At 34.1% G+C, this 18,708-nt stretch overlaps 7 protein-coding genes across 7 annotated transcripts in view; 1 reads left to right on the forward strand and 6 right to left on the reverse strand.

Moving 5' to 3' along the window:
• Positions 1–18,708, forward strand: part of LOC129792167 (alkaline phosphatase-like) — a 531,254-nt gene that overhangs the window by 491,612 nt on the left and 20,934 nt on the right. The gene's annotated exons all lie outside the window — the stretch shown is intronic.
• LOC129792405 (uncharacterized) lies at positions 2–1,682 on the reverse strand. The gene is made up of 4 exons (XM_055831436.1): positions 1,435–1,682; positions 1,101–1,372; positions 884–1,043; positions 2–823 (listed from the first exon to the last, which is right to left on the reverse strand). The coding sequence occupies exons 1-4, from the start codon at positions 1,552–1,554 to the stop codon at positions 116–118; spliced, it is 1,260 nt and encodes a 419-aa protein (XP_055687411.1). The 5' UTR covers positions 1,555–1,682; the 3' UTR covers positions 2–115.
• On the reverse strand, positions 1,837–3,444 carry LOC129792395 (uncharacterized). The gene is made up of 4 exons (XM_055831407.1): positions 3,208–3,444; positions 2,869–3,140; positions 2,652–2,811; positions 1,837–2,591 (listed from the first exon to the last, which is right to left on the reverse strand). Exons 1-4 carry the CDS (start codon positions 3,331–3,333, stop codon positions 1,881–1,883), a joined length of 1,269 nt encoding a protein of 422 aa, XP_055687382.1. The 5' UTR covers positions 3,334–3,444; the 3' UTR covers positions 1,837–1,880.
• Positions 4,161–5,837, reverse strand: LOC129792411 (uncharacterized). The gene is made up of 4 exons (XM_055831450.1): positions 5,627–5,837; positions 5,285–5,556; positions 5,058–5,217; positions 4,161–4,981 (listed from the first exon to the last, which is right to left on the reverse strand). The coding sequence occupies exons 1-4, from the start codon at positions 5,744–5,746 to the stop codon at positions 4,277–4,279; spliced, it is 1,257 nt and encodes a 418-aa protein (XP_055687425.1). The 5' UTR covers positions 5,747–5,837; the 3' UTR covers positions 4,161–4,276.
• On the reverse strand, positions 5,991–7,655 carry LOC129786949 (uncharacterized). The gene is made up of 4 exons (XM_055822214.1): positions 7,572–7,655; positions 7,068–7,502; positions 6,726–7,010; positions 5,991–6,646 (listed from the first exon to the last, which is right to left on the reverse strand). Exons 1-4 carry the CDS (start codon positions 7,653–7,655, stop codon positions 6,242–6,244), a joined length of 1,209 nt encoding a protein of 402 aa, XP_055678189.1. The 3' UTR covers positions 5,991–6,241.
• On the reverse strand, positions 8,785–10,655 carry LOC129792465 (uncharacterized). The gene is made up of 3 exons (XM_055831538.1): positions 10,034–10,655; positions 9,252–9,925; positions 8,785–9,178 (listed from the first exon to the last, which is right to left on the reverse strand). The coding sequence occupies exons 1-3, from the start codon at positions 10,393–10,395 to the stop codon at positions 8,991–8,993; spliced, it is 1,224 nt and encodes a 407-aa protein (XP_055687513.1). The 5' UTR covers positions 10,396–10,655; the 3' UTR covers positions 8,785–8,990.
• LOC129786950 (uncharacterized) lies at positions 12,883–17,547 on the reverse strand. Its single transcript, XM_055822215.1, has 3 exons — positions 16,341–17,547; positions 16,086–16,272; positions 12,883–14,248 (listed from the first exon to the last, which is right to left on the reverse strand). The coding sequence occupies exons 1-3, from the start codon at positions 17,386–17,388 to the stop codon at positions 12,967–12,969; spliced, it is 2,517 nt and encodes an 838-aa protein (XP_055678190.1). The 5' UTR covers positions 17,389–17,547; the 3' UTR covers positions 12,883–12,966.

Raw genomic sequence — 18,708 nt, forward strand, 5'->3', positions numbered from 1 at the left:
ATTTAGGAAATCTTCTATTTTTTTATTTCTTAACTTTTTTTTTATTCGAAGAGAAAAAAAAATACAAATGAATTATTTTTCATTTAATCTAATTCCGCAAATTGTTCAAAAAGCTTTAATCCAGAATTCCTTTGTACAAAAGAAATTTAATAATTTCCTTCAAAATTTCAGTTATTTTGGGATTTCCATAAACAGTATTGTAATACGTTTCAATGGATTCCGGAGTTGGATTTGCAAGAGCTTCCAAGTCCATTTCCGCTGGATCGAGCAAAAATGCCGGCAGGAAGCATAATCCCAAAAGAATTTCCATACTTCCAAGCCTCAGCATATCGATGTTTATGTCCAACAAGGTAGGGCCTCTCCTCAGGCATCCTATGCGATTTAGGTAGTCGGTTAGAGCGGTATGATAAATCATGAGAACCTCGCCCTGTCTTCGTCTCACATCAGCATTTCCCAGTAAGTACATAACGTAGAATAAATCAATCGCCGGTGATGCCCAGAAGCATAATTGAAAGTCCAGGAAGAATATCTCATTGATATCCTGTCCATTCATTAGGAACATCATGTTCCTCAGATGGAAGTCTCCGTGACAGAGAACGTTGAATCCTGGTTCGGGGTTGGGTTTATATGAATTCAGCAACCTCTGCGTGAAAACAGGAGTGATATTTTCAATTTTCTCAGCAATTTCCTCATATCCTGGCCAGGTTTTTATGAACTTCTTCAACGTTTCGAGTCCCGCGAAGAAAACCTTAATTTTATCAATTGATTTTTCATTCAACAGCACCCCTGTGCATTCCGGAAGTTGAAGATCATAGGAATATTTCTGAAAAGGATATTTGTTTTAATATTTAAATTTGATTTTGAAAAATATGTGGGTACTTACATTGTCATTCATGTAAAAGGATAGAGCGTGAAATTTAGCCAATTTCTTTACGATCTTTATGGTATTTTCGAAATCAAATAGATCGGGGCTCATTGTAAAACCAATTTTTGAAATATCTTCAAAAATAAGAACAGGAGGATCTTCGCAATAATAGATTATTCTGAAATTTAAAGATTTATGAGAATTTTCAAAAAAGAAAAATTTGAAAAATTCTTACTTTGGTGAAATCTTTTCATAATCTCCAATTGATTCCATAATCCTTTTCATTTCAGGCAGAACCTTCGTATACATCTTGATTTCTCTCTCAAAAATTGGCATTTCTTGGAGAAGATCCTTTTTCATACCATCCTCAATTGGCATTGTTTTCACAACGAGAGATCTCTCCGAAACTTCCTTCCCTTTAGTCGTATAAGAAACAATAGCTTTGAACATAATACTGGCGAAATGATCACCTGGCTTAGTTCCGGGGATGACTTTGAAATCTCTGATCTGAAATGCGATTTATTTGAATTATTGCGCAATATGTGTGCAAAAAAAGGTAAAATTCAAACCATGAGAGCTTCGTCATTTTCTTCCTTCTGCAGAACTTTTCGAAAATAATCCTCATTGAGGAAATCAGGTGGAGAAAGTTCATCCTTATTGTACCTCACTTCATTTTTATCATTTTCCATTTTTTTTAGCTTTGATTTTCTTTTTTACGTCCACTCAATTAACTTTTATCAATGAGATAAAATTATGAAATACTGTCCTTGTCACGTTCACAACTAAGCATCAACTGATGTTTGATGTTACCACGCTATTTCTGCTGAATTCTTTTTTTCAGAAATATTTACACACATTATCTTGACTCACATCAATGGGAACGTGAGCGGCAGCACCTATACAAATGCTTTGGAAACACAAACAATTAGCATGTCTGTGTTTGAGTATTTTTGAAATAAAATTAAATAAAATTTTTTAAATCTCTCAAATCATTTATTTAAAACAATATATTAATTTAATTTTTATCCAGAACTTTTCTTTCTGAAAGTGAATTAAGGACTTCTTTCAAAATTTCCGTAAATTTGGGATTCTTATAAAACCGACCGAAGAAATTTTCCTTTGAAAAATTGGGATCCGCCAAGTCATTCATGTCTAAAGTTGTAGGATCCATGTAGAACATTGGCAGGAAGCAAAGTCCCAGAAGAATTTCCACATGGCCAAGTTTCTGAATGTCCGAATTGAGATCCTGCACAGTAGGGCCCTTCCTCAGGCACCCCAATCGTGTGAGATAGTTGCTCAGTTCTTCTTGGTAGATAGCTAGAACTTCGTCCTTTCTCCGCCTCACGGTTGGATCTCCAGTTTCGTACAAAATGTAGATAAAATCAAGCGACGGTGGTGCCCAGAAACACATTTGGAAGTCCAAGAAGCATATTTCGTCAATATCCTGCCCATTCATTATGTACATCATGTTCTTTATGTGAAAATCTCCATGACAGAGTACATTGAACCCTGGTTCAGGATTGGGTTTGTAGATTTGCAGTAAATCCTGCATAAATGATGGAGCTATCTTTGAGAGTTTTTCCGAAATTTCCTCATATCCTGGCCAATTTCGTATGTGGTCTTTAAGGACATCTAGTCCATCACAAAATTGCTTCATTGAATCAAGAGATTTTTCATTAATAAGTACTCCTTTGTAGTCTTGAAGAGAAAGATTATTTGTTTCTTTCTGAAATAAAAATATTAATTTTGTAAAAATATAAAATTCAGGGAAAATAGGAAAACTCACATTTTCATTCATGAAAAAAGACAACGCGTGAAACTTTGCTAACTTCTTTATAATTTTAATGGTGTTGTTGAAGTCAAAGAAATCATCATGCATTTGATATCCAATTTTTGAAATATCCTCAAAAATAAGAATTGAAGGCACATCACAGTGATAAATTATTCTGAAATGGAAAGATTTATGAGAATTAATGACTCAGATAAATGTTTAAAAAAATTACCTCGGAGAAATTTTTTCATAATCTCCAATTGATTCCATAATTCGTTTCATTTCGGGCAAGACTTTCGTATACATCTTAGTTTCTCTATCAAATATTGGCATATCCTTGAGAGCATCCTTCTTCATACCATCATAAACGGGGGCTGTTTTAACAACGAGAGATCTCTCCGAAACTTCCTTCCCTTTAGTCGTATAAGAAACAATAGCCTTGAACATAATACTGGCAAAATGATCACCAGGCTTAGTTCCGGGGATGACTTTGAAATGTCTTATCTGGAAAATGTATAGGTAATGCTTAATTGCAGCAATTGCGCAAACAAGTTTGAAGAAGGAAACTTACTTTGAGAGCTTCATCACTTTCTTCTTGTTGCAAAACTTTCAGAATAAAATCCTGATTGAGAAAATCTGGAGGAATAAGTTCGTCCTCATTGTACTGCAATGTTGTATCCGTTGTATCAGTTGCCATTTTGTACGCGAAGATTTAAATTCTTTCCTTTTGCAAAAATTCGGCTCTTTTTTCTTTAACGAATTTGAAACTAACTGATGCGCCTCACTCTTCCGGGCTTTTATATAGTTTGCTGTGAGCTCGATATTTCACAATAAAATGAATTTAGCTTGTATCGTATGCACTGTACGTACACACAAAAATATATTAATGGAATACGAATATACGTCTTTTCTACTAATACCTACACATTGGAATGTATGTTTTTGTGAGTTACTCAAAAAGCTCGTTCATTTTTTGTGATTAAAAATTTTCCGCTTGAGGAAGCTTTTGAGTGTGTGTGTGAGATAATTTCTTTTTTTGTTAGAATTGAAAAACAATTTGGGTGAGTTAACCCATTTATTTTTGGACATAAATTCTCATGTAAATTAAATTCAACATCAAGTGCTTCGAGTTGAGTAACCGTTAAGAAAGTAGAAGAGCTTTTAGAAGAAAGTTAAGTCCTACAAATTTTTTTATTGATTTATATCATTTTTCACATGCCAAAAGTTTTCAGTTTTCTTTATTTAAGCTTAATTTTTATAAGGTAAGCCTAAGTGTTTTTATCAGGCTTTTTTAACAGTTTATTAGGCTAACCCTAAATTCTTCAGGCTTCTCTTAACACTAGTTTATAATTTTCTAACCTAGGCCTAAGTTTTTTTTTAATTAACTTTTTTTTAGATCGGGCATAAGTTTTTTTAAGTTGCATTTGACTGAATTGGAGCTAAATCTAAAAAGAAATCTAAAAAAAGAGCTAAGTTTAAGCCTTTTCTTCAAATTAAATTTAAAAAAATAAATTAAAAAATCAGTTTATTTATTAGACATTTAATTTTATTGCATATTATTTCACAAAAAATCAATTTTATTTAGCAACATTGAAAAATCAATTGAACTAAAACTTCTAATATCAAAACATTCTATCTTATTAATCTAGAATTCCTTTATAAAGAAGATCCGGAAGGACTTCTTTCAAAAGGTTCACCGTTCTTTGATTTTTGTACATTGCTTTTCTCATTTCAAGCATGTTATCTTCGGACGGTGTAAAAACAGTTTCCATGTCGACTTTTGAGAAGTCCATGCAGAAGAATGGGAAGATACATGTGCTCCAGAAGACTTCCATAGGTCCCCTCTGGAGCATCTCAATGTTGAGCTGTAGCAGTGATGGAGGTTTCTTCAGGCATCCCAATCGATTGAGATATTCCGTAAGGGCTTCATGGTAGATCCTCAACATTTCTCCGCGTCTTTTGCGGGTATCTGTGTCTCCAATTGAGTATAGGATGTAAATTAAATCAACAGCTGGTGATCCCCAGAAGCAGATTTGGAAGTCCAAGAACATTGTCTTTTCCAAATCATCTTTGTTCTTGATAAACATCATGTTCCTAATGTGAAAGTCACCATGACAGAGCACATTGAATCCTGGTTCGGGGTTTGGTTCATAAACTTTGAATAAATTCTTCGTGAAAGTCTTCTCCAGTGCCCCAATTTTCTCTCCAATTTCCTCATACCCAGGCCAGGTTTTAATGTCATCTTTTAGATAGCGAAATCCATCGAAGAATACCTTCATTTGTTCAATCATTTCATCCTTCATTACATGCTTGTACTCGGTAAAATCAATTTTGTTGCCGTATTTCTGCAATGAAAAAAATATTTATTTTTTATTTGAAAATTCCTTTTTTTTTTAATAAGAAGTAAAATAGGATTCTTACGTTATCATTCATGAAAAAGGAGAGAGCGTGGTATTTTGCTAATTTCTTGACAATCTTCATGGTATTCTCGAAGTTATAGAAGTCATATTGCATTTCATAGCCGAATTTTGAAATGTCCTCAAAAATCAGTACCACTGGATCGCTAGAGTGGTAAATCAGTCTGCAAAACAAGATAAATTCCGTTAAATAAATCATTCAAAAAAAATTACAACATTAGTTTTTCTTACCTCGGAGCTAGTTCCTCATCATCTCCAATTGATTCCATTATCCTTTTCATTTCGGGGAGAACTTTGGTGTACATGTCGGTTTCTCTTGTAAAAATTGGCATCTCTGTGAGAAAATCCTTCTTTAAGCCCTCCTCAATGGGCACTGTTTTTACAACCAAGGACCTCCCAAGAACTTCCGTTCCTCTTGTCTTGTAGGAAACAATCGCTTTGAACATGATACTGGCAAAATGATCACCAGGCTTCGTTCCTGGTTTCATCTCCAACTCCGTGATCTGAAGAATTTTTAATAGTTTTCTCAGATTTTTGATAAATTTCTCAAAAGATCAAGAAATGGGTACTTACCGTAAGATCCTTGTCATTTTCCGCTTTACTTAGAACCATCACAAAGAAATCATGATTGAGGAAGGACGGTGGGGTAACTTCGTCCTTGTTGTATTGCATCGGTTCTTGATTTTCCGTCATGATTTAGAATTTATTTCTTTTGTCTTTTCTTCTTGTAAATTACCGAGAAAATCGCGATCTTTTCTTTTGGAAGACTATGAAGCAACTGAATGAAGTAATGAGGGAGATATGTTGATTAAATTTTTGCTTATTCACAATTCCAATCAATTTTGCAGTGTAACCTTCAAACGTTATCAGTGCCTAAATGGAGCAAAAGATAACGAAGTTGAAGAATTTAGGAGATACATAATGTTATGCTATATTGTTTATTTTTTTTTTATAATTTCTCAATGATGTAGGAGTTGAATAAACTCATAATTTCATTACAAATTAAAAGAAAATTCTATATAAATTATTTTAATTTGTTTATGGCTCAATTAATAATATTTTAAGGTATCTCCGCTATTTTTGCTATCGTGCAGAAGCATAGGGGAGACTAGGGTTCAAAATATATATTTCCTAAAATATTATGTATTTTTTAAGGAATATGGTCAAAAATACGTTATCAAAAACAATTTAAATATCAAAAAATCCTTTATAGAGAAAAGTCTCAAAAAGCTTCTTCATTGCTTTCTGATATTCAGGAATTGTGTAGAGAAGGGATCTAGCATTCGCTGAGCTCTCCTTAGAAATTCTGGCCTGTAACTGCTTACTTGCAAACTGTACAAATTGATACGGAAGAAAGATTATTGAGACAAAAATCTCTATAAATCCATTTCGCAGAAGTTCCACATTGAGATCCAGAAGTGTTGGAGCTTGTCCCATGAATCCCATACTTTTGAGCGTACTCACAAACGTTCTGTGATATGACGAAAGCATCTGCGATCGGCAGTCGTGAAGAGTTTGGCTATCTGCTATCAGGTAGAAGGTGTAAATGAGATCTAACGCCGGTGAGCACCAAACGTTGGTTTGAAAGTCGTGCTGGATTTTTATTTCGGGGGGAAAAACTCCTAAATTATGAAATATTCTTTATCTCTCACAGTAACCGCATTTTACTCACCATTATCACATGCTGGATGGAATTATCAGCTATCTTGAACAGAATATTTCGCATGTGAAAGTCACCATGATTCAGAACATTGTAATCTGTATCGAATCTATAAAGGTAGTTTCGGGCGTCCATAAATTTCTCCTCTAAGCCTTGTATTTGAGCGTGAAAATCCTTAAATTCAGGCCACTTTAGGGCTTCTTTTGTGAAATCCTTTAAACCTTCAAGGAAGAATTTTGATCCTTGAGTTCCAAAATTAAAAATTCCATAGCGAAATTTGGAAAAATCTTTTTTATCCTGGAAAAAGATTTTCTTATATATTTTTTGGATTAATCTTTGAAACAAAATTTCTACCTCAGCGGCCATGTAGTACGATGCTGCATGAAATTGAGCTAGTTGTGTTAAAACTGTCTCCATGTTGTCAATATCGAAGCGTTCTGATATAATTTCATATTCCTCATGAAGATCTTCCAGAATAAGGACATCACACGGTCCTGAGATGTTTGCATATAGCTGTGGGCCGAATTTGGATTTAATTCCCGAAACTTCGAGCAAACGGTGCATAACTGGAAGGATATTAACGTGCATATCGACTTCCACGGACATGGACTTGGAATGTCTCATCACGAGAGAATTCTTCATCGGATCCTCTTTGTCAGATGAGAGCTTTTTAATAATAATCGAAATGGATTTGTCGCACTTCTTATCACTTGTGTAGATGATCTTGGACCGAAAGACATCGTCAGTCGAAGAATTGCCCTTAGGTACAGAAACTACAATCTCTTGTGCCTAAAATGTTTATTATTTGTAAATTTTATTTGATTTTTCCTTTTTGCTTAAGAACGTTGAGAACATAACCTGAATATTTCTTTCTTCCTTAAAGATCTTTGATAGGATGTCTTGAAAAAAGTCAGCATCCATCCATTCGGGAATGGAAACCATGATCAAAAATCACTTCTGAATACTTTCAAAGATATTTTAAAAATGATTTTTTCAGTGAGGAATATTGAAAAATTTTGATTTCTTTGTCGTTCCATTAATTGCTCATCTTAATTGCCATCTTGTGCTTTCCCGTTATCGCATAAACATAGCACTGATTGATTATCTATTCAATAATTGGAATATAATGTACTTTTTTCGAGCTCTAACGACAATTTTTGTGAAGGAATTTTTATTATTTTTGAAACCTAAAAAATGATTTTAAGTAAATAATAGAATACTTTAAATATTCTAAAATGGGTTTAAAGACTTTTTATAGGTAAATAGATTAAAAAAAAAAAACTTTAAAAAAGTAATGTCAAACGTTAGAATAAACGGCAAACTTTCAAAATAATGTCAAACAATATAAAATAAACGTCGAATGTTAGAAAAAATACGTTAAAAGTTAATATAGGTAAACCAAAATAAACCTTAAATATTAGAAACATTCGAACGTTAGAATGGGTCAGAGAAAAGCTGCTGATACAAATAAAACAGTCGTTGATATATGGCGAAATTCACTACTCAGTCGTGCTTAAAATTTTAAGTCGGTCTTAAGGTTTTAAGTCAGTTTTTTAAAGTCTGACTTAAAATTTTTAAAGCAAAATAAAATAATAATAATAATAATATTTATTATCCTCGCTACAAACGAGTGTATGGAGGAAATAAAATAATATAAAATTAGTTCTTTAATCAGAAAATCTTACATATTTTCCAGAACAACTCAGGAAAATCCAAGCCCGATTTAAAAATTTTAAGTCAGACTTAAAAAAATTGACTTAAAACCAAAAGACTGACTTAAAAACCGACTTAAAATTTAAAGCCCAACTGAGTAGTGAATTTAGCTCATAGTTTAGTAATCGTAACCTTCATAATCTTAGACTCAGAGACTTTTTTTATTTTTTTTTATTACTATATTATTCATTTCTATTAGATAAAGACGATACGATTATGGCTGATTATTTCTTTTAATTAGAGACAAGATATTATAAGAACATCTCCTAGAAAAGATATCTGACTATCCCCCCGAAAAAAAATTTACCTATATGATAATTTATTAACCATTAAACCTCAAAGACAAAAATTTTGTAAATATTTTTCAACTTTTTCTTTATTTTCTGCATTAGTTTTTTTTTATTACAAATTACAAAATAAAATACAAAAGCAACATTTTCATTTAGCAAAGTGCATGGAATTGCCTAAAATTCACCGGGAATTATGTACATAAGATAATCTTATCTCCCCGGGATTTCAAGGTGTGTTGAATGATAAGACGATGGTGTGAAAGAACTGATATTTCTACAGAATTCCATTTTCAACGAATCGTGGAAGCAGCTTTGCCACAATACCTACATGCTGTTGATCATTGAAAATTAGATCCCTGGCTTTGAGTGTTTCATCGGTATCCTCAAAAAAGTACGACGCTTCTGCGTATTGAGTGTGTGGTGTTGTCATGATTGGAACCAATCCCAGAAGAGTCACCAAACCTAAAATTATGATAGTGTGGGGTTAATGAGTCTACTAGATAAGGTGACGAAGTTTGTACAGAAATTAACTCACCATGATCACCTTTCTTGATGATTTCTGTGTGAATATCCTGCAAGGTGGGATACTTTCCGCTGTAGCCGAGAAGCTTGAGCGTCTTCTCTAGTTCTTCGTGGTAGAAAACAACGAGGTCATCATAGCCATTGAGCAATATGTCCAATTCCACTGATGTGTAGAGGAAGTAGTTCAAATCAATACCCGGTGAACCGTAGAAGCCCTCTTGGAAGTCAACGAAGAGAACATCATCGGATCGATTTTCCTTCTCATTGTGCCTAAAGAGCATATTATTGATCCACAAATCACCATGATTGAGCACAGAGAAACCACTGGGGTCACGCGTAAAAACCCCAATCATTCTCGGAATGACCTGAGCTGTGAAGGCGGCCAATTTATTTGTGAAGTTCTTGAGTTCAGGTGCACCGCGATTGTGCTTCATGGCTGCGGCGAGAATGTTCGTGAAGAGGAGGTGCATGTGTTGGGTTTCCTCTGAGAAATTCGGTACATGATGATTCTCAAATAATTTGGGTTCTTTCTCAAACAAAACTGCTGTAGTTGCGTGCCACCGGGCTAATTTGCTCAAAACCAAATGGCACTGATGACGATTTAATTTCTTTCCCCTTCCCATAAGATTGTAATTCATGGCTGTTAAATCTTCCATTGCAAGAAGTTTTTCCTCCACATACAGTGGCCTATTGCGGGTTGGAAAAAATTGAATAAATTAAATTTTATTACCTGGAAGATCAGTAGGTATTAATCTGATCAATTTGATCCTAAAACAATTAAAAGAATTAACTCACCTGGGCCCAAAAACCGTCATATCTCCCTTCTCTCTCAACAGGCCATAGCATTTTTCGAGAATTGTCCCATAAACTGTGGATTCTCGCTTAAAAATGTTAAATTCCTCCGAAACAGCCTCAATGTGTTGTTCCTCCTGAATAGGTGTTTTGAGAATAAAGCGTAATTCTTGCACTTGAGCATTCCCTGTCTCACTGTACGTGAGCTTTATGCGAAAGAGAGCACTCGTAAAATTATCACCCTTCCTTGTTGCATACTTAATATCCAGGTCAGTGATCTCACAGGATTTCCCCACGTACGAATTAACAATTTTCGTGCACAATTCTCTGTTAATCCATTCGTAAATTGGATATTCCGGATCCATGTTTACCGCGAAAGAGATTTTTTTATGATTGTGTGGCTGAGTTAATTTGCACAATGGTGCTAATTTTGTGAGCGCGGGATAAACTGTGGGACGACAGTGTTTTTGTACGGGAGACAGAACGAGACTGATTAAATGATTTTCCTAGTTTGTAGATTTATGTCGTGCCTGGCTATTGAATGGACGACTGTTGGGGCACGAGACAGAGTTACCCAACCTTCGGTGGGTGCCCCACAAGTGAACTGAAACAAGTGAAGTAACCTGGAGAGTGAGTAAAAAAATGAGGTCCGCCCCTGAATTTGTGACGAAATTGACTCATAACTGATAATTGTTCCGAGGTGCAGAAAGATACCGAATTAATTCGAAAAGTATCGGTCTTTTAGTAGTTTTTGGTGTTGTTGAAAAATATTTTGTTTTATCGGAATAATTTTGATTTTTTTAAATTTTAGTGGGACATTTTATCAATTATTTCAGAATAGATCGATCATGATGAAATTAAGTATTAAAGTTTGAGTAGAAAAATATTTATTCGTTAATTTCACACGTAGAAATCCATACATAAAGACTTTTTATACTCTACTCTTTAATGTTAGAATTAACGTCCAACGAACGTCAAACGTTAAAACAATAAGCGTCAAATTCTTATTAGAATAATTATATTGAAAACTTTAATAACCGTAAAAATTGAGAAAAAGTACTGGGAAAATGCTAGAAAATGTGGAAAATGTATATTAAACATTAGAATGAAATATCATAAAAAATTAAACGTCAATCGTTAAAAACGGATGTTAATTCGAATGCCAATACGGTTTTAGTAATCGTAATTTATAATCATACAAAGACTTATGAAACCCCATTCATTTTAAATCATTTTTAACTTTTATTAAAATTAAATAAAAAGGATGTCATGCACAATACAAGGGCGAAGTACCTAATTGAAGGAAACGCAGAAAACAATTTTAACCCACCCAGTCTTGTAGGGAATCAAAAAAGGATAAAGAATCGCCAAAAATATTCACCATTTTCCACTGGGGTCACAACGAAAAAAGGCAATAAAGTTTTGTAAAAATTCAAAAAAATTGGCCGCCATTCGCCATTTTGTTCATTTCAATGCATGAAGCATATGTTTCAATGCTTCGTCATGAGCTTGTCGATGACAGTTTGACATTTCATTTATTTTTTTTGGGAGAAAATAAAAAAAAATTGCGTATTTTTTAATTTAATTATCGTGGTAAATGTGTTATACGTGTTGTTCAAGAGTGATTTTTATATCTGAATACCTGAAGGATGAATTCCCGCACAGTTTGTGACCGTCTCAGCGAGCACATCTCTCATTACAAAACAAAGCAATCCAAAAACAATGGTCGTGGATCGTCTTGAAGATGACTTTTTCACGAATTGAAAGATCCTCTGCGCTGGAATCCTTTGCGTTTCACACCACCACGACGGACAAGACGATGGATTGCTGGTTTTGTGATTCCCTGGATGATGTCACGCAAAACCTTACGATGTTTCTTGGCACCACCTTTCCCAAGACCTTTTCCACGACCAATGATGTGCTCGCTGAGACGGTTACAAGCTGTGAGGGAATTCATCCTTCAGGTATTCAGATATAAAAATCACTCTTGAACAACACATAAAGCACATTTACCACGATAATTAAACTAAAAAATACGCAATTTTTTTATTTTCTCCCAAAAAAAAATAAATGAAATGTCAAACTGTCATCGACAAGCTCATATTGACGAAACATTGAAACATATGCTTCATGCATTGAAATGAACAAAATGGCTAATGGCGGCCAATTTTTTTGAATTTTTACAAAACTTTATTGCCTTTTTTCGTTGTGACCCCAGTGGAAAATAGTGAATATTTTTGGCGATTCTTTATCCTTTTTTGATTCCCTACAAGACTGGGTGGGTTAAAATTGTTTTCTGCGTTTCCTTCAATTAGGTACTTCGCCCTTGTATTGTGCATGACATCCTTTAATCATTAAATAGTCCTTCTAAAATGGATTTTTAACTACGCCTTTAGAGCTGCAGGCTTTCCATAACAGATGAATTAAAACTCAAAATCAAACAAAAAAAAAGATAAATAACAGTCGTAGTGGCAATTGTTGAATAAAATGAAGTTCTTTTGCTAAATTGAATAAATTCATTTAATAACTTGCGGTCCCTAAAAGCTTTAAAAAACTCTTTTTTTTTTCAAGAAAAGAAACATTTTCTATCTTTTAATCTCTATCCAGGAAACATCTTAAAAAAAATATATAATGTCGTATACTTACTAAACGTACTGGCAATAAGCTGAAAGTAAATACCTTTAGCAAAGGCTTTAGGGCGTTTACATTGCAATAAAGTCAATAAAGTCAAATAAACATTTAGAGAATTTTTAAAAGTTTTATTGAGAGGTTTTTATTACCTTTGGATACCACAACCTAATATTCACAAAGAAAGCTGTGCTGGGAAAGAAATCAGTATAGATATGGCATTCAAAAAAAAATGGTGTAATTGAATTCAATTGAACTCTGTGATCTCTGAGGGGCAAAAATTGGCTATAATTGCTCTCTGTGTGTGTTCAGCAATCGAGAAGACCTTTCCGATCCAATTGCGGGAGGAGATGCCGTATGGCGCAGTGAACCTTCTCATTCTTGTACACATTCTCTTTGAATTGAAGTGATCTACTGTCCAGGCCGATGATTGCATTGAAATCCGCCTCAGTGGCTGCTGCTCCATCGATCAGCATTATCGGTTGACTCAGTAAGCCGTAGATGAAGGCTGCAAACTGCCCTTGCAGCATGGAAATCTGGAAGGCGTGTAGTGTTGGAGTTTTGTGGCTCAATCCGAGCTTCTGCAGAGTCTCACTGAGGTGGTGATGGTAGAATTGGACCAATTCATCAATTGCCGTCTGTCGGAGTTCTTCCGTGAGGGAGGTGTGGAAGAAGTAGTACAGATCAACTGTTGCAGGTGCCCAACACATAAATTGGTAGTCTACAATTTGCACATCAATCGGTCTTTGTTGGTTGTTGTACTTAAACATCACATTGTTTGTCCACAGATCCCCATGGATGAGGACATTGAGTACGTCTTCCTTTGGATCGTACAGCTCTCGAGCTTTTTCCTCAAAGCCCAATCGCATCTTCTCCAACTTAGCCACATAGTACTCGTACCCCTTCCACTTTGATATGCAGTTAATGAGAGCATCGAGATTTGTGAGGAAAAATGAGGAAACTCCCGAAGTTTTCCGATTAAACATTCCTGTTTTGTATTTTTTCACATTGTACGTTGCATTTGCATCAACAGCAACCGAAGCTGCATGGAGTTTAGCCAACTTCATCAATACTAATTCTGCATGCTCACGATCCAATCGTACCTTCCGATCGGCCATTTGGAAGCCCTTTATGCTGAGATCCTCAAAGACAATTATGCTATTCTGGTAGTCACAGAAGATGGATTTTGGGGAGATTTGTGAGTAATCCCCGATGGATCTCAACAATCTGTGATACTCTGGCAGGACTTGGTCGTACATCTCCATTTCTTGCTTGAAAATATTGTACTCACTCAGGATATCATTTGCCAATTGATTATCCTCGTAGGTTGTCTTAACAATCAACGAATATCGCCTCTGATTGCGATTTAGGGTACTTGTGAACTGCCCACGATAGAGAGTACTGGCATAATTTTCTCCTTTGCCACCCACAAATTCCAATTGAAGTGAATCCACAAAAATTTCATTTTCCTTCTTCCTCTTCCGCAGGATATTCTCAAAAAATGGCTGATTCAGCCAATTTGGTATATCACTATCGGTACAGGCAACAGTCTTAATATCCACGGGCATTCTGTACTTCCTGAACAACTTGCTAAGTCAAAAGATAAAACTGATATGGACGAGAAAGCTCACAGAGATCATTTATAAGAAGTCATCCCCTCATCCCATTATCTAATTTATTATCCCAACAAATCATTTAGGTACTCTGTCATGTTTTATTTAAGTGAAAAAAAAAACATTTTCGCCTCATCTTCCAGGCGACAATTGTTAGAGATTTGTTAAAAAGAGCAAAATGCAAATATTTATGAAGAGCAATAAACTTGTCATCTGGAGAAATTGCAAATGGCGCTAGTAATTGCACTTTGTTTGCATTTTGTGATTTTTCTTCCGCAGCTCAAGGTTTATTAGTTGCAATTTTGGAGTGCATCACGTTCTGTTTGAAAATGCAAATTTGCACAGAGATTTCTTCTAATATTAGATTCCTCAATATGAAACATCCGCAATTGAGAGAAAATTTGCTTAACTCAGACTCGTCTATTGTACTGCAGTTAGTATGTTCGGTAATTTATCGTTGAGGCCTTTGTGGGTGCATAACAATAAAATAAAAAGGTTCTATTTTCACAAAAGATTAATAGAATTTAGAATTTTAAGACATTTTAGTGAAAATTTAAAAATTTCATCTCAGAATTGATTTTTGATATAAGATTTAGAAAACGTTTTATATATCTATCACAAATTATTGGAATCTTTTAATGTTAAATTAAATTTAGTTGCATTCATTTATTTAAAAAAAAAAAAGTGGATTGATTTTCTAGTCCTCATACAGGATTGATTGAAAATTAAAATTTTTACTCGGGTTGATACTGACGGAAATTTTAATGTTTTGATGATTTAGGATAAATCCTTCCGAATTGCGTCAGCCAAGGGACGGTAGGTCAACCCAAACACATCCTTTCAATTTTAGGGGCCAGAGCTTTCGACGCTACTGTGCGTCTTCCTCAGTGGTCAATTGTGTCTTTGTTTGGGAATCGTCAAACGTCTGAAATGAGTGATCTTGCTGATTTTCATGTAGGGGGATTCTCTTTTTTCTTTGATTTTCTTTCACTGTACTGTAACTGACTTTTCTTGGCAATTGTCTGAGGCATAACTCATGCCTCAGACAATTGCCAAGAAAAGTCAGTTACAGTACAGTGAAAGAAAATCAAAGAAAAAAGAGAATCCCCCTACATGAAAATCAGCAAGATCACTCATTTCAGACGTTTGACGATTCCCAAACAAAGACACAATTGACCACTGAGGAAGACGCACAGTAGCGTCGAAAGCTCTGGCCCCTAAAATTGAAAGGATGTGTTTGGGTTGACCTACCGTCCCTTGGCTGACGCAATTCGGAAGGATTTATCCTAAATCATCAAAACATTAAAATTTTTAAACAGTTTTTACAGTTTTTAGTTTTTATTCATTTTTCTGCGACTTCATTTGTGTCCGAAAGAGTTTTTTTTAAACCAAATAAAAACATTAAAATTAACTTTTTAATATATTTTCGAAATTTTCACTCTCTTTGCACAAAAATTTTGTGAAGGAGTTAATTTATTTTAAGATCTAATCTAGAGCAATAAAATATGCATTCCAGACGCTAAAAATATCTTAAAAATCATTTTAAAAAATTAAGAAATTGTTTAAATGTGGTATGAAAAGGATTTATCTGAAAAATGGGTTTTAGTCATAAAAATATAATAAAACAAAATATTTTTCTTTTCTTTTATTTCAAAATTCACTTTTAAACATTAGAATATTCTCCCAGAACTCCAAACATTCACAATTTATTCTCTTTAAAAGTTCATTTCATGCACAATGACCCCGTAACAATTAAAATCAACAAAACCGTGTACAAGCTGTCGTCTGGCTTCAAATTTTTATTCAAACTCTAATCTAACATCCCACGTTGATCCAAATATGGAAGAAGGAACTTCAAAGCTGTTTTAGTTTTAGGATTTCTGTAGAGATTCCTTTTAAATTGCATTGATGCTTCGGAATCGGATATCATTGTGTCCATATCAGCATTCGTGGAATCCTCTACAAGCATAATTGGTTGCATCATAACTCCAGCGAGGAAAGCTATAATAATAAAAATTATTTAGGATTTTTTTTAACATGAATTGAGTTCCCTAGTTAGGAATCCTTACCCATAAATTCTTTTTCTAACACCATTACGTGCATTTCCCGAAGAGTTGGAATTTTCTTTTTAGAATTTAATTTTTTCAGCAGAGTTGTCAGATGAGTGTGGTAGTACTGGATGAGTTCAGAAATATTGCCTTGACGTAGCTCCTCTTTAAGGGAGTTGTGAGCAAAGTAGAGAATATCAACGACAGGTGATGTCCAAGTTGAGAATTGAAGATCAACAAAAAGGAGATCAGTGGGACGATTTTTCTCATCAAATGTGAACATTATGTTATTTGTCCATAAATCCCCGTGAATAAGGACATTCATAAATTCCTTGGAGGGATCATAAACCAGGGAAGCACGTTCATTTAAATCATTCCGAACTTTCTTCAATTTCGCAGCGTACTGCTTGTAGTCATCCCACGTGGAAACTTCTTCAATAAATATATCCAAGTGCATGAGAAAGAATTCAAGGAAAGCCGTTGCAGTTCGATTGAAAATACCCTGATTGAAGTGATCAAACATTCCAGGATTCTTCTCTTCCAGCACCACCGTGGATGCATGCATTTTGGCCAATTTTTCCATGACCATTTTTGCTTGAACTAAATCCAATCGTTGACGACGATCGACATTTTTAAAACCACGCAGAGATAGATCCTCAAAAATAAGAAGATCCTTGTCGTAATCATGATGAATGGCTTTTGGGAAGAGTTGAGTATCATCTCCAATGGATTTGAGAATTTTTCCAATTTCCACATTCACTTTTTCATACATTTCTATTTCCCTCTTGTACACCCCGTACATGGCAAACATGGCGCTCTTCGCAGGATCCTCGTAGACACTCTTAACCACATAGGAACGTTTTTGGATATTTTGTGATTTTGAACACTTCACATCCAATGTTGCTCTCCACATAACACTCGCATAGTGCTCACCTTTAGCCGTTAAATCGGCAAACTTTGTCGAGACAACCTTCAAGTTTGCGTCCTTTTCGTATTTTCGCAGTAAATCCTCAAAGTATTGAGCATTTAGCCAGGATGGGGTAGCTTCTGTTAGACCGTGATCAGGCATTTTTCTTAATTTAATTCAGATTTAATATAAAAATTCCGGGGCAGACGAAAAATTCGTGAAAACAACGTGGAAGATGAGAAAGAACTGAAAAGACTCACAATGGGACAAATATATTTATATCATTTTTAATACATAGCGTGATAGCAAAAAAAAAAAAAAAAACAAACCAAAATAGTAAATTGGCTATGATATGTGATGAAAACTCCAGTAATAATACTTATTAGAACTAAATACTTGCATTAGTTTTCACTACCGAAAGTTAACTGGGAAAAAGTAAGTCTAGATAAAAGTTCTAGTCATCGCAATTACTTTGCAAAATATACTGGAAGTGAGTTTGTTATATCATTATCAAACAAAATATTATACAGCAATAAATATTTATAAATGCTTATCAGTATGACAAGATAAAAATCTAACAGAGAACTGCACTATTAAGTTGTGAAGATAAGAGGCTATTATATATCATTCATAGTTCCGATTTATGACTTAAGTCTGTGAGAAAGTACTAAAGTCTTAGGTAAGGTCGTATAACTTATGGTAGCTGAGATTTTCACGGTTAACTTAACCCTTTAAGAATCATTGGGAAGCTTTCTTCTCATAAAGCTTTCCGCTTTGTTTTTGAATTTGTTTATTTGTTTGTGAATTTTTTTTAAATTATATTAACCCTTTAACGACTAATAGGACGTTTTAGAATGAAATATTGCAATATATTTGAGGAAATTATATATAAAATCGCGATTTTTCCTTATTTTTTTTTATTTTTTTGCAAATAATTACCAAGAATACATTTTTCACAAATTCAATTCATCTGGTTAGATTGTCGTCCTTAAACGGTAAACCATAATTCAAATTTCACTAAAACCGAATAAGAACAACAAAAATTACTTATAGTCGGTTAGTAATTTCCTATTTTTCCCTAGATAGGAAATTATTTAAATTAATTAATTTATGTATATTATTTTTTTTTCTTATTTATTTCTTCATTTATTTATTTTTATTAATTCAATAATTTTTTTACAAAAGTTCATAAAAAAAGAAATCAAGATATCAGCAACTTTTCTCAATTTCCACTTATTCTCTTTTCCATCCTGTTTTAGGGATCTTCTTTGAGAAAATCCGTCAATAAATTCATTTTCTTCAAGCATAAAATATCGATAAAAATAGAGAATTTTCACAACATTTGTTTAAGTAAAGTAAATAAGAATATTTTATTTTGATTTCTTAAAAGCTCTGATAAAGGAGCTTAATCATTCCAAGATATTTGCTTTCCTTTTACTGAACTGATTCCAATATCTGCGATCATTTTATGGTAAAGAAAGA

This window comes from Lutzomyia longipalpis, chromosome 1 (assembly GCF_024334085.1).
Source record: "Lutzomyia longipalpis isolate SR_M1_2022 chromosome 1, ASM2433408v1".
Lineage (NCBI taxonomy): Eukaryota > Metazoa > Arthropoda > Insecta > Diptera > Psychodidae > Lutzomyia > Lutzomyia longipalpis.